The 13,347-nt window shown below is 42.6% G+C and overlaps 1 protein-coding gene across 1 annotated transcript in view; it reads right to left on the bottom strand.

Moving 5' to 3' along the window:
- Positions 1-866: 866 nt before the first annotated feature.
- Positions 867-13,347, bottom strand: part of SLC27A2 (solute carrier family 27 member 2) — a 44,602-nt gene continuing 32,121 nt past the window's right edge. Inside the window, exons 6-10 of the mRNA XM_004755455.3 lie at positions 11,789-11,879; positions 8,566-8,764; positions 6,652-6,749; positions 2,360-2,490; positions 867-1,327 (exon numbers count right to left, since the gene is read on the bottom strand). Of these exons, the coding sequence (XP_004755512.1) occupies positions 1,151-1,327; positions 2,360-2,490; positions 6,652-6,749; positions 8,566-8,764; positions 11,789-11,879 (696 nt within the window). The 3' untranslated portion in view covers positions 867-1,150. The remainder of the gene's footprint in view (positions 1,328-2,359; positions 2,491-6,651; positions 6,750-8,565; positions 8,765-11,788; positions 11,880-13,347) is intronic.

Genomic DNA, 13,347 nt, shown 5'->3' with positions numbered 1-13,347 from the left:
CTCAAGAAGGGAGCTGGCTAAGTGTAAGGGGAAAGAGCCTGTCTGCAAGGCCTCCTCTAAGTTTCCCAACCCTCCCGCATCATGCCCAGGGGGCCTAGGTCCTTAAACAGGCTACTTGGCAGGAGACTGGCTGTGGAGTGAAATCGTCTCAGGTTTGAGGAGCATGTGGGACTTGGAGCGGGGGCAGATACTGACTGGAGATCTGGGACTTATATGGCCCACAGATAACATTTTGCTCAGGTCCATGGGAGGCTTATAAAATCTGAGCCTTCACATTTAAAACACTGGAGGATTCACAAATAGCTGGGTTTCTGTTTTCTGAATAATCAGATCTTAGAAGTGCCTGAGCTGTATCCCCAAAGCACAGTCATCAGCCAGCTGAAGCCCAGTAGTGGCTGCCCTCAAGTTTGCCACATTCACGACCTGTTTATCTCATCCCCATTACTAATGTGAGTCCTGAAGACACGTGAGTGTACAATCCTTGATGTAGTTAAGAAATGTCTACTAACACCTTCCATGTATAGAATTCTGATACTGTTGGCTTAGGCTCCTTTAAGGAGTCAAGGTGGTCTTCTCACCTGCTGAGGAATGCAGTTTGTAGACAGTGGCCCAGATGCTCTGAGGAGGGGAGAGTTGGCCTCACACTGGAGCTGGATTTCCACTGGACTTCTCAATAGTGACCCAGCCCCCTCACCTTTCAGCTTCTTGCCATTTAAAATTTATTTTTGTCTTTACTTTTTTTTTTAACCTACAATGCCATTATTATGATGATGAGTTAGGACATGTATGAAAAGTTGCCGATGAGGCTGTTAGGCTCAGGGTTTTTGCACTTCAAAGTCAAGAAAGAGACAATGTCATCCCATCGGTTGGCATTCATCTATTTTATTACATATTTTAGAAAATAATGCACCCTCTAACAAGCTTGCTCTGCAAATACGAATGGTAGGTGCAAATTGAAAGAAATACTTATCTCTAAATATTTTTACATGTCAAGGTTTAGGTGTAATTTTTAAAAAGCCTCCCTTTTTGGAATGCATAAAAAAATTGCATCTCGTAATCTCCAATCAAATTAAGGTTGGATTACACCAAATGGTTATACTGGGTTCATTCAGTTTCTTTCTGGAAATGTGAGTTAGCCTCTTAGGAATATTCAGAGTTTCAGAACTTTATTATTGATGGCATTGTAAATGTCCTCAGTCATCGGCACATACGTTTCTGCTTTGTCATCCAAGAAATACAAGGCATCTTTGATGACTGTCGGGTTAAAGCCCTCCTCCACGAGGGTCACTTTGCGGTGTTTAAAAGTTCCAGTGATTTCAATGGTGTCCTGAAAAACAGCAAACAGTCCACATTGGTGGTGTGTTTTGTAAACAGATGAGGGTTCAGGCCAAGGGGCAGAGGTGGGACAGGGGGGTGGAAGCTGTGAAGGGCAGCTCCACGTATCAATACCTCGGGTTTACAGAAGCTCCACAAGGTGGGGGGGGAGGCCTTTGTGGAGGTAGTTTTTCATTCCCCTGAGGCTTTAAAATCACCCGTGGGGCATGAGGGGCTGTAGATGGTGAAAGGCGGAGTAGGACTGCTTATTGAGCTCCAGGTGTTACTAGAATATCCTAATTTATGGAGGGGTGGGACTAGGGAATCATCTTAACACAGACATCGGCTTTATCTTTCTTCAGTTGATAGGTGATGGCGGATCTGAGGGTATTTCAATGTTCACGTCTCTCAGCCATTCTCGGCATAAAGCAAATGTCAGTGCTTTATGAACATCAACAGAAATAACCCTATAACTTCTGCAATAGCAGGTAATCTAATATTTCTTTTCTCAGGTCTCCAGCTACAGAATCATAGAGCTCATAGTCCAAAAGTGAGAGTGTTAAGCTAACCAATGGGTTAAGGTTTGAGAAAGAAAAAAAAAAAAAAAAACACCAACATCCCTCTTGTGGTGATAGTTAAGCCTTTGATAGTTCCAACCGGCTAATGATGCCCAATTAAATTTCACACCTTAGAAAGATGTAGAACTACAGTGGATTTTTCCATTCTTTAGAACTGGAAACAACAAATAGGAGTGTCGGAGCATTTCTGTTTGAAGTGCCTGTCATGCCTCATCAAACACAGACTTTATGAGTTATCCGCTAATGCTGCTGCTGAGTGAACTGGTCTGTCTTTTTAGGGAGAAAGGGATCAGAATTCAGCTTCTGCTAGTTCTATTTTCTGATATTTCTGCTTCCTAGTTGAGCTTCCAGGTTAGGGGTGGTGAAGATTTGGTTAATAGGGTTGCCATGGTGGAAGGGAGTTGTTCTCTAAGAGACAGCTGTCTCTGAGAGAGAGGATAACTGAACTCCACAGCGAGAGGTCTCACCTGTATTCTTAGAAACCGGGGCCTTGCATATGTGGGCAGGTAATCGGCAACATGGTTAAAGATTTTCTTTCCATCGAATTCACAGTTTTCCTTCATTTTGATTGCGGCCATGCCAATCCGACCCTCATGACCTAGAAATTAAATGAGAAAACATTAGATGTGTTGTGCTACTTAAGACGCTTTCCTAGTTCAAAGAAGTGAGGACTAAGAGCCTGGGTTTCTTTTGGATAGTTGGAAATTTTATTTCAGATATATGTTGAAGTCATTCTAAAGCGAATACAACAACAAGAGCTATATGCCAATTAAAATCTTCTTTTTAAAGGTTTATTTATTCACTTTAGAGAGAGAGAGGAGGGGCAAAGGGAGAGGGAGAGAGAAACTTTAGCAGACTCTTCACTGAGCTTGAAGCCCCATGCAGGGCTCGATCTCAGGACGGTGAGATTGTGACCGGAGCTGAGACCAAGAGTAGGACACTCAACAGACTGCGCTGCCCCGGTGTCCCAATTAAATCTTTATCATACGCCAGACCCTATACTAAGTGTGTTTTATGGACTACCCCATTTAACCCTCACAACAGCCTTATGAAGAGGTAGAAATGCTATCTGCATTTTATAGATGAGAAACCCTACAGATGAGACATGAGGCTTAAAGATATTAAGGAATTTGTTCACGTTCACACAGCAAATAATAGGCAGAGTGAGACGCTGGGTTGAGACAAGTGGTCCTCTTTCTTAGTGGCCTCCATGAAAACACCTGAAAGGGAGACGAGTCCCACTGATGGCTCAGGGAATTTTGGTTTTTGGACTCTGGTGGAAAGTCCTTTGTCCCCTGTCGTGAACCACTGGGCTCAGGATGCAGCGTCAGGTCTGTTGTGTTTCAGGGCACAAAAACCACCTTTGAGACTTATTTATTTAATCAAGATTCTTAATAGCTCTGCCTCTCTGCATTTCAGAGAAGCTGTGGGTCGGAAGGGTGATGAGAGGCACAAGGGTGAGCTGCTATGGGCCCTCGGGTTGATAAGCTTTACACCCTTAGAGGCCGTGTCTCCACGGAGATCCAGCAGCTCTTTCCTCCCTGTCCGGCAGCAACGTAAGTGGAGAGGAGTTTAGAACGATTACTCAACTGTTTTCTAGTGAGGATAGTGGTAATTAGGTCTTAATACATCCTCTACCTGACCCAGCGGACCCAGCGGGAGTCTAGGTCCACTTCCCTAAACTACTTAGCTGTCATCAGAGAGGGGAAGGAGCCCGTCCTTCGTCACCTGAGCCCCAGCTTTCGAAACCTCTCCCATGGTGATTATGTGTTTACCTGTGGCTCTAAAGAAGGTAGGAAGCAAGAGGAAACATTAAAAGAAAGAAGGTGCACCCCTATACAATTTGCCTCTTAGCTGAAGGAAGGAGGAAGGGCACTGGACCCTCTTTCTCAAGGGGTCCCCACCCTGGGAGCTCTCTTAAGAGCACCCATCTCAGGACTCTCGAATGTCTCTGGTAAACTTCTTTCAGAATCAAGGCAGAGGCTGATGCAACAGAAATCTTCAGTGCTGACTGGCTCCTTGCCTCTTGCTCTGACAGAGGCAATGCCCAGCTGAGACATGAATAGTTCTATTGGATCTCTAGTCTCTGCCCGGGCTCCCAGGGCTTGGTTTGGGGCTGGTTCATCTCCAGAAGGAAGAAGGTTCCAGTTTACAGCTGTTCTTGCCAGAGTCTTTATAGAGTTGCATTGTGCAGAGTGGCAGCCACTGGTTACATTTGGCTCTTAAAATTAATTATAATAAAATCCAATAAAAAATTCAATTCCTCAGTGGTACTAGCCACATTTGAAGTGCTTAGCAGCCATGATTATTGTCCACCATATTAGACAGTGCAGACACAACATTTTCATCTTTGCTGAAAGGTCTATAGAGCACAAAAAGTTCTGGAGAGTAGCTGGGAAGTTCTGGTGTGACACCTAATAAATGTCAACCAGACCCAAACTTTGGAGTACCTTCCTGGTTGAAAGCTGAGATGTGTGAAGGTCCCGCTGAGCTCTCTGCTGCTGAGAATCACTCTGGTAGACTGGCTTATTCTAGATAGTCTTGCTATGTTTCTAGGCTGGAATGGGGTTGGCTGTGTGCCTGGTAGACCAGCCAGCCACAGGCAAGATATCGAGAATCACAGACTCTGAAAGCTAAGAGACACATTTCAGTTCATCTCGAAGCTTTCAATGCTGCAGAATCCTCCCAGGACCTCACATGGACATCCAGCTTCTTCACATGTCCCAGTCGCTGGGACATTCCCTGCCTTAGGAGACTGGCTTTTCTGTTGTTGGCCTCTGGTTATAGGAGACATCTCCAGTGAAAGTTTGTTCCCTGGTGTTGCATACCTGCTCCTTGTTTTACCTGATTGCCTTAAAATCATTTGAAAACCATTAACCTCCTCTTCTTTTTGTTCTAGATGAGTGATTCCCAGATCTTACTAGTTGTTAGAGTCACTTGGGGATTAAAAGAAGGCATGAAGAGTCCTCGTCCCAAACCCTAGAGGTTCTGATCTATTAGACCTGGGCTTTAAAAAGTTTCCCAGGTTGAATCACTATACAGTACAGCTGAGACGAATACTACACTGTACGTTCACTAACTGGAACTTAGATAAAAACTCGAAACAAGTTTCTCAGATGATCCTGATGATTGGCCAGACAAGGCTTCAGTGCTCCTCAGAATTTAGAATTTTTTACAAAAATTTATGGTCACACGCACATAACATAAAATTCATCTTAGCTATTTTAAAGTGTACAATTCAGTGGTATTTTGTACATTCACAACGTTGTGCAACCATCACCCATATCTAGTTCTAGAACATTTTCCTTACCTCCAAATCAGTTTTTAAGACAAATGGAGGGTTTGTTAAAACACAGCTGCCCAGGCCCCACCCCAGAGATTCTGATTCAGTAAGTAGGTCTGGGGTCGGCCTGAGAAATCGCACCGTCAGCAAGCTCCCGAGTGACCCCACTCCGAAAAGCATTGGATTCGATCCTTCCATTCCATTTCCCAGATTCTCTCACCTTCTCATACACATTCTTTTGTGTGGTTGGCTAAATCCAGCATTCAGAAGTGCATGCAACATTTCAGGTGGGGTCTGTGAGGGCCCAGCATGCTGTGATCGTGGACAACAATGACATGCGTCCTTGTGTGAATTCAGCCTATGTTCCAACATCGGAGGAGTGTGCTGTACCCCTCATGCTCTGTGACCCGGGATGCAGCTGCACATCCCTTCATGGCACTGCCATAGGGTTGGAGAGGAACAGGCAAGAGAAAGTTTCAAATATTCTTAAAAAAATTAAAGACAGCCCAAAGTCATGGGAAACCATCACAGCTCAGGAACTTTTGGATTTCCATTTGGAAAATAGGTGAGAATCCCAAATATTGAGTTCTGGGGGAATATTAATAACATCCCTAGCACCTTATATTTGGACAGTGATTTGCAGGTTTTAATTCTCTGTCATCTATAATGAAAATGATTTTTTCCCATGATGACACTCCTGGATCTATCTGGTAAACAGGTATTTAGTATTTATGTAGTTGAAATGAATGTGTTCTCTTGACAATCTCAACTGCAGGGCTGGTATTACCCCAAATTTTAGTGACTTGGTCAAAGTCAAACAGCCAGCAGGTACTGCAGCCAAGTTCCCAAAGTCAGAACTCAGCACTCCCCACTCTGCTGGCAGAAACAGATCCGCACATGAAGGCTTGGTGACCCCACTCTGTGTGATGATGATTCTGAAAACTCATGGGGTGGGCTGAAATCAAGGACCTGTTTTAAAAGAAGTCTGGACAAAGTCCGCTCCTTTTCAGTTTTTTTCTCCTAGCAATTCTACTTGTTTTTATTTGTGATTCCCGGTTCAGAGGCCAAGGTACCATTTCCCCGCCATCAAGCCTAAGGGGTGCCAAATGCAGTGTGGGACCATGCATCTTGGAGAGATCTGGCTTGCCTGAGAGCCCAAGGACAGCCGGGGAGCTGAACCACAGAAGGAGGCCAGGTTCAGATGTACTGACTTGGCTGATTTACAAGGGACCATAAACCAGACATCAGCCCCTTACTGCCAGGTGGCTGAAAGAGTTGTTCGACTCTCCAGCTGACAGGCAAAAGTGATGACAAACTTTGCTCTGGGGTTAAAACAATGTTCAGTAACTGTATGGGTTTATGTAGTTGAAATGAATGTGTTCTCTTGACAATCTCAACTGCAGGGCTGGTATTACCCCAAATTTTAGTGGGGTGGGTTTAGGCATAAGGTTTAGATTTACAATATATTGTGCATACCTGGCACGGGCACTCCGTAAACATTTACTTCTTGGACGAAATCGACCAGTCCTACTATATCAGCAACTTCAGTGGTGGCCACGTTTTCCCCTTTCCAGCTGGAAGAAAAGGCAAGGTTAGCAGAGGTTACTGATGGTTCCTGGCCAGGTTGCCAGGACAGGGCAGGTGGTGTCGGCCCCAGACCTCTGGAGGGCGTCAGCACCTTTTTCCACTCTCTTCCCCCAGATGCCCCAGACTCAGTCATGGGAAGGCACCTTGCTTGAGAAACAAAAGACAAAGGCATAGAACTAAATAATAAAATGTGAAATTCCAACCTCACCGCATGAAACCTGACACAAAGAATGGTGCTGTTCTAGTGTTGAAATACAGGTTTGGCCTGAGAAAGGCCCAGGAAATAAAAAGAAGTCTCAATGACTTTTTGTTGTGTTTAGGTCTCTCCCTTTTCTTACTGACTTTGGTTGCTATTTAATTCAATTTAATGGAATTTCGTCCTTGCATTTCAGGGTCTCATGGCAAAGGGAAAGCTTTGAATGGGAGATATACTTTATTTGCAGGGAGGTTATAATGTGAGTGCCCAACCTGGGGCTACTTGTCCTCTTAATAAAGAATTAAAATTTGTCTTACATTGAAAAATTCTTTAGATCTCCCAGAAGTATCTTTTTAGTAACATGTAGGTGGCATAAAATCATGGTATGGATCCTGACTCATGGAATACTAGAGATGGGAGGGTCACTGAGGTCCCTATCTCTTTCTTTTTCTTCTTTAAGAGACAGGGTCTCGCTCTGCTGCCCAGGCTGGAGCACAGTGGCTATTCATAGGGGTGATCCCACTACTGATCAGCACGGGAGTTTTGACCTGCTTTCTATCCCACCTGCGCCGGTTCTCCCCTCCTTAGGCAACCCGGTGGTCCCCCGCTCCCGGGAGGTCACCATATTGATGCCGACCTTAGTGTAGACACCCGATCGGCATAGCACGCTACAGCCCAGAACTCCTGGGCTCAAGTGATCCTCCTGCCTCAGCCTCCCAAGTCGCTGGGACTACAGACGCGCACCACCGCGCCTGGCAGGTCCTTATTTCATGGGTGAAGGGATCGGGCTTGAGAAAGGTTACCTGCCGTGATAGCACAGCTGGTCAGGAGGAGAGGTGAGCTTAGGCGCTTGGTTCTCCTCATTCCTGTTTTTGTTCTTCCTACTGCAGCCAGACACCTTCCATCCCTTCCTCATTCATTCATTCATTCATTCATGTGTGTTAAGCTCTGGGCTAGGTGCTAGGGGGGTGAACCAGCAGGCACAGGGCCTGACCTCAAGGACCTTACACAGGAAGCAAGCTGATTAAACCCAATGTCACGAGGCTGGGGGCCCATGCTGTGGTTGGGAATTAGTTTCATGGTCATCTTGTAATGACCTCCAAACTTCATGGTGCTGACTCGGGTTTCTGTGGGAAACCACTTGGTTAGGGCTGGAGCGAGTGAGGGAGGGAGAGAAACAATTGGGGCTCAGAACACTCCACCTCCTCTTCAGCCCATCAGCTCCACATGAGTTTGCCTTTGGTTTTACCTGAAGAAAGGCCCCATGATTGGAAACAGTGTGAAAATTCCTGGCTGTCCTACAAGTGTCTGGTAATAATGGAGGATGAAGGAGAGGAGTTGGACGAACTATGGGGCTTCAAAAGTTGGGCCCAAGTTTTCTGCCTTTTTCTCATCTGGTGTTACTCAAGCAAGTTAACTGTGCATTGCAGAGTGACACTTTCTGTGTTTTGTTGCTTATTTTCTGGGAATACAGAAGGTTGAATGGTCGCACTGAGAGATAGAAGGAAAGGGAGCATCAGAGCCAAAGCAGAATGCAGTTCCAATTTAGGAGGCAGCCAAATTGTACATGTGTTAATTTTTTGGCTCAATAATTCAGAGAAACCAACCGGAAAGTATCTCCAACTCGGTCGTGGAAGTAGATGAAATTGTCATGGTCAATCATTAAGAGATCTCCACTATTAAAATAGAGGTCTCCTTTCTTAAAGACGTCTCTCAGTTTTTTCTTCTCTGTCTGAGTATTTCCTCCAGCATAGCCAGAAAAGGGTGTAAGTTGTGTGATTCTGCAAATGAGAAGTCCAACCTCGCCTAGGACAGAAGAGAGTAAACTGGTATTTTATCGGCTAGCAGCAAGCAAATTTTATTATTAACATTCTCCGGAAACTGTTGCCATATACTCAGAAAAGGACATCTTCACGTGTGGCCCTTAAACCTGCTGAAAGTACCATTTTAAATGTAATTTTATTTAATTTTATTTTCAAATGCCATTTTTTAATGTTATAGGGCTTGGCATTAAGCCTGGTTCCACAATGAAAAAATTAAAGACTTTACTTGTAATTAAAACACTCTCAGAGGGGCACCTGGGTGGCTCAGTGGGTTGAGCCCCTGCGTTCAGCACAGGTCATGATCCTGGGGTCCTGGGATCGAGCCCCACGTCGGGCTCCCTGCTTGGCGGGGAGCCTGCTTCCCCCTCTCTCTGCCTGCTTCTTTGCCTGCTTGTGATCTCTCTCTCCCTCTGTCAAATTAATAAATAAAATATTAAAAAAAAAAACAAAAAAACACTCAGAAAAATGTAGTGCGATGTTCAGATTGCATTTTCAGTTACCTTTATTAGAAATCATTTACAAAGCTGGCACAACATTGATCTCATTTTCCATGTACAGTGGTAACATTCAGATGCTTATCATTTTAATAATTTGCATACAGTATTTGGAATCAGTTTTTGAACTTACAAATGGAAGATATTTTCTCCTTTACCTCAACCTTTCATTTTCCACAAGCTAAGACAACTCCCAAGTGAAACATCCCTATCATTGTCTTAGTTTTATAGTATTTTCAAGACATAAACTTATAAAGTTCTTTTTCAATCTGTTTTGATTTGACCAAATGCACAGATTTTCTAAATTCTAGATCTTGAAACTCCATATGTATCTGTTCCTCAAGTGGATCTTAAAATTCTTCCAAAAGTGACTGTGTTCAAATAATTCTTATCCCATTTTACAGAAGATATGCCTATCCCTCATGTGCATAACCTAAGTCCTGCCAATGGACATTGCCCCAGTTATCAAATTAACCCCGGGCTGAAATTAGCATATATTTTTTTCAGACTACTCCCCGATTTTAAAATTTGTAATGAAATTGAAACTCATTGGTTCTCCTGTGTGTTTTCAAACTCTTGTAATTGGGTTTTGATCACATTTTATTTTAAAGAGGCTAACGCATGGCTTAAAATAATAAAATCTCCCTTCCAAGTTCTAACCAGGCCCAACCCTGCTTAGCTTCTGAGATCAGATGAGATCGGGTGTGTTCAGGGTGGTATGGCCATAGACTTAAAATAATAAAATCTAAGTAACACCAAGCTAAGAAAATGCTTTTAAAAACCTATCCTTTTATATATTTATATTTATATATTTTATATATTTTTAAATATATAAAATATTCATATATTTAAAAATATTTATATATTTTTATATATTTATATAAATATATTTATATATTTATATTTATACATTTATATATTTTATATATATTTATATTTATATATTTTTAAAGATTTTATTTATTTATTTATTTGAGAGAGACAGAGAGAGAGGGAGGGAGAGAGACAGCATGAGGGGGGAAGGGTCAGAGGGAGAAGCAGACTCTGTGCAGAGCAGGGAGCCTGATGCAGGACTTGATCCTGGGACTTCAGGATCATGACCTGAGTTGCTTAACCAACTGAGCTACCCAGGCTCCCCTCTGCCATTTATACTGAAGTGTGTGAAACCTGGCTTTAATAGGGGGTTTTGAGGTGCCTGCATGGCTCAGTTGGTTAAGCAACTGCCTTTGGCTCAGGTCATGATCCCAGAGTCCTGGGATTGAACCCCGCATTGGGCTCCCTGTTTTATTTATTTATTTATTTATTTATATTTTTAAAGATTTTATTTATTTATTTATTTGACAGAGAGAGATTACAAGTAGGCAGAGAGAGAGAGGAGGAAGCAGGCTCCCCGCCGAGCAGAGAGCCCGATGCGGGACTCGATCCCAGGACCCTGAGATCATGACCTGAGCCAAAGGCAGCGGCTTAACCCACTGAGCCACCCAGGCGCCCCTGGGCTCCCTGTTTGGTGGGAAGCCTGCTTCTCCGTCTCCCACTCCCTCTGCTTAAGTTCCCTCTCTGGCTCTCTCTCTCTCTCTCTCTCTCTGTCAAATAAATAAATAAATAAAAATCTTAAAAAAAAAAATGGGTTTTGGAAAATGCCGGGTAAACCCAGAGTAAGAGTGATAGAGGTCTTGAGAATTTTCAATTAGCGGTTTTGCTTTTTTCATTCCTTGATAGAAATGTGAAAAAATGCCTAGCGTTGGAGCAAAATAACACAATGATTACAAGTGGTGAATGCAAGAGAACAAAAAAGAAAGAAACCAAGAAAACCAATCAAACAAACAAAACAACTGTTGCCATACAATCCATTGGCAACACGCTGGCTGTAGGAAGGGTCTCTTTCCATGCCCATGTGCATGTATATCCACACACATCATATACACATGTGTAGACACTGTACACACAAAGTACAGAATTCTATGTGGCCACACATTTGTAATTCTAAAAATGTTAGTATTTTACCGAATAATGATTTACACACATCATTAGACAAATGCACAGTATTTTAAGCTTGAAAGTGAAAGAAGACCCACTAAAGTGAACTAGATTTTGCAACCATCATTCCATATCCCTTTCCACAAAATACCTCACAGACAGGAAGTTGTTAAGCTAGGTTTCAAAGTATAACTATGCTACATGTAGTGGTAAATTAATACCTTTTGGAATTCCTGGAATTAATTATTTCTGAGGGTATTAAATAAGTCTCTTTTATTCCCCCACCCTAAAAAAAATTTTTTTTTAACCACGTATTCATTTTAGCAATTGTATGTTAGTTCTTTTTTTTTTTTTTAACTTTTTTTTAAGAGCCTGATGCAGGGCTCAATCCCAGGACCCTGAGATTATGACCTGAGCCACAGGAAGAGGCTTAACCCACTGAACCACCCAGGTGCCCCTGTATGTTAGTTCTTAATAGTCACTAGATAATGGTAAAAAAAAAAACCCCAGGTTAACTGAACAGAACTCTCCCGTACCTTTGGGAACTCTGATGCAATATCCATTTCCATCTCGCATAGGCTCATCTTTCTCCACGTCATATTTAATCAGATCGTAAGTTATGACTTTCTAGAAAAATTAAAATACATAATTTTATTTTATTTTATTTACTTTTAAAGATTTTATTTATTTGAGAGAGAGCGAGAGAGCGTGCACACAGGAGAACAAGCATGGGGAGGGGTGGAGGCACAGGGAGAAGCAGACCCCTGCTGAGCAGGAAGCTGGACACGGGACTCCATTCCAGGGCTCTGGGATCATGACCTGAGCTGAAGGCAGAGGCTTAACTGACTAAGCCAACTCGGAGCCCCCAAATATATCATTTTAAATATAAATTTCTTCACATCTTTCCCCTTTCATTGTGGCATGGCATACATTAAGTACAAAAAGTACATAAATCGTAAACACCCAGTTTGGTAAAATTACATATGGACACATCCATGTCACCACCACACAGACCAAGAAATAAAACACTTCCATATGCTGTCAAAGTCTCCTCTTTCCCTTTCTGTCATGTCCACTGCTATTCTAACTCATCACCATCAATTATCTTACACTTCAAATAAATGAGGTAAGGAGATAGAGTAGGTGCCCTTGTTCCTGCTTTCATTCTGTACAATGTCTGTATCTCGTCTAGCCACGCTGTTTTTTTCCCCAATGGTTTATTTTTTATTGCCATGGGATTTTCCTTGTTTGAATATACCACAATTGATCTATCTTCCTGTTAATTGGCATTTGGACTGTTTCCAGTTTTAGACTTTTACAAATGATGATGTTGTGAACACTCTCTCACATGTGTTTTGGTAGACATATCACAAGGGGGTTTTAAAAACCTGTATGCCACTGTTAGATGTTTCACATTTCCACATATTTTCCAATATTGTTAAGGCTCAGTTCTAGCATTATTTCATGCGTGTGGCTATCAAATGATTAAAACTCCACCATTTTCACATATACATTTCAAAGACATAAGAACTTAAATTTATATAGTCCAGTAAGAGAAATAAACATATGATTTTCTCTACTAATATTCTCTACTCTTATTTCCTCTACTAAATCTGGCAGTATTTAGAAGTAATTATTAGCCAGGAAGACTGTGTCCGCTTCAGATTTAAGTTTATATGATAAGTTAACCAGTCCTATGCCTCAATAGTAGCAGATAACCATTACAAAGCAAGTAGCATTCATAGTCTGCCAATGTTAGACCTTGTTTATTTGCAAGGGTGTAAAAAATTTGGGGCTGGTGCATCATTGGGCTCTCTGCTCAGCAGGAAGCCTGCTTCCTCCTCTCTCTCTGCCTGCCTCTCTGCCTGCTTGTCATCTCTCTCTCTCAAATAAATAAAATAAAAAATCTTAAAAAAAAAAATTGGGGACTGGTAACTAATGTTTTTTTCCACATCAGTTGCAGGGGCATCTTCTCTCTCCTCCCACTTTTTTTTCCTTCCAATTAAAAAAATACCAGGATGCCTGGGTGGCTCAGTGGGTTAAAGCTCTGCCTTCGGCTCAGGTCATGATCTCAGGGTCCTGGGATCGAGTCCCA

This window comes from Mustela putorius, unplaced genomic scaffold (assembly GCF_011764305.1).
Source record: "Mustela putorius furo isolate JIRA1106 unplaced genomic scaffold, ASM1176430v1.1 tig00003898_pilon_pilon_pilon, whole genome shotgun sequence".
Taxonomy (NCBI): Eukaryota; Metazoa; Chordata; class Mammalia; order Carnivora; family Mustelidae; genus Mustela; species Mustela putorius.
Note: the sequence above shows the minus strand (reverse complement) of the source record. Positions and strands in the feature narration are given on the sequence as shown.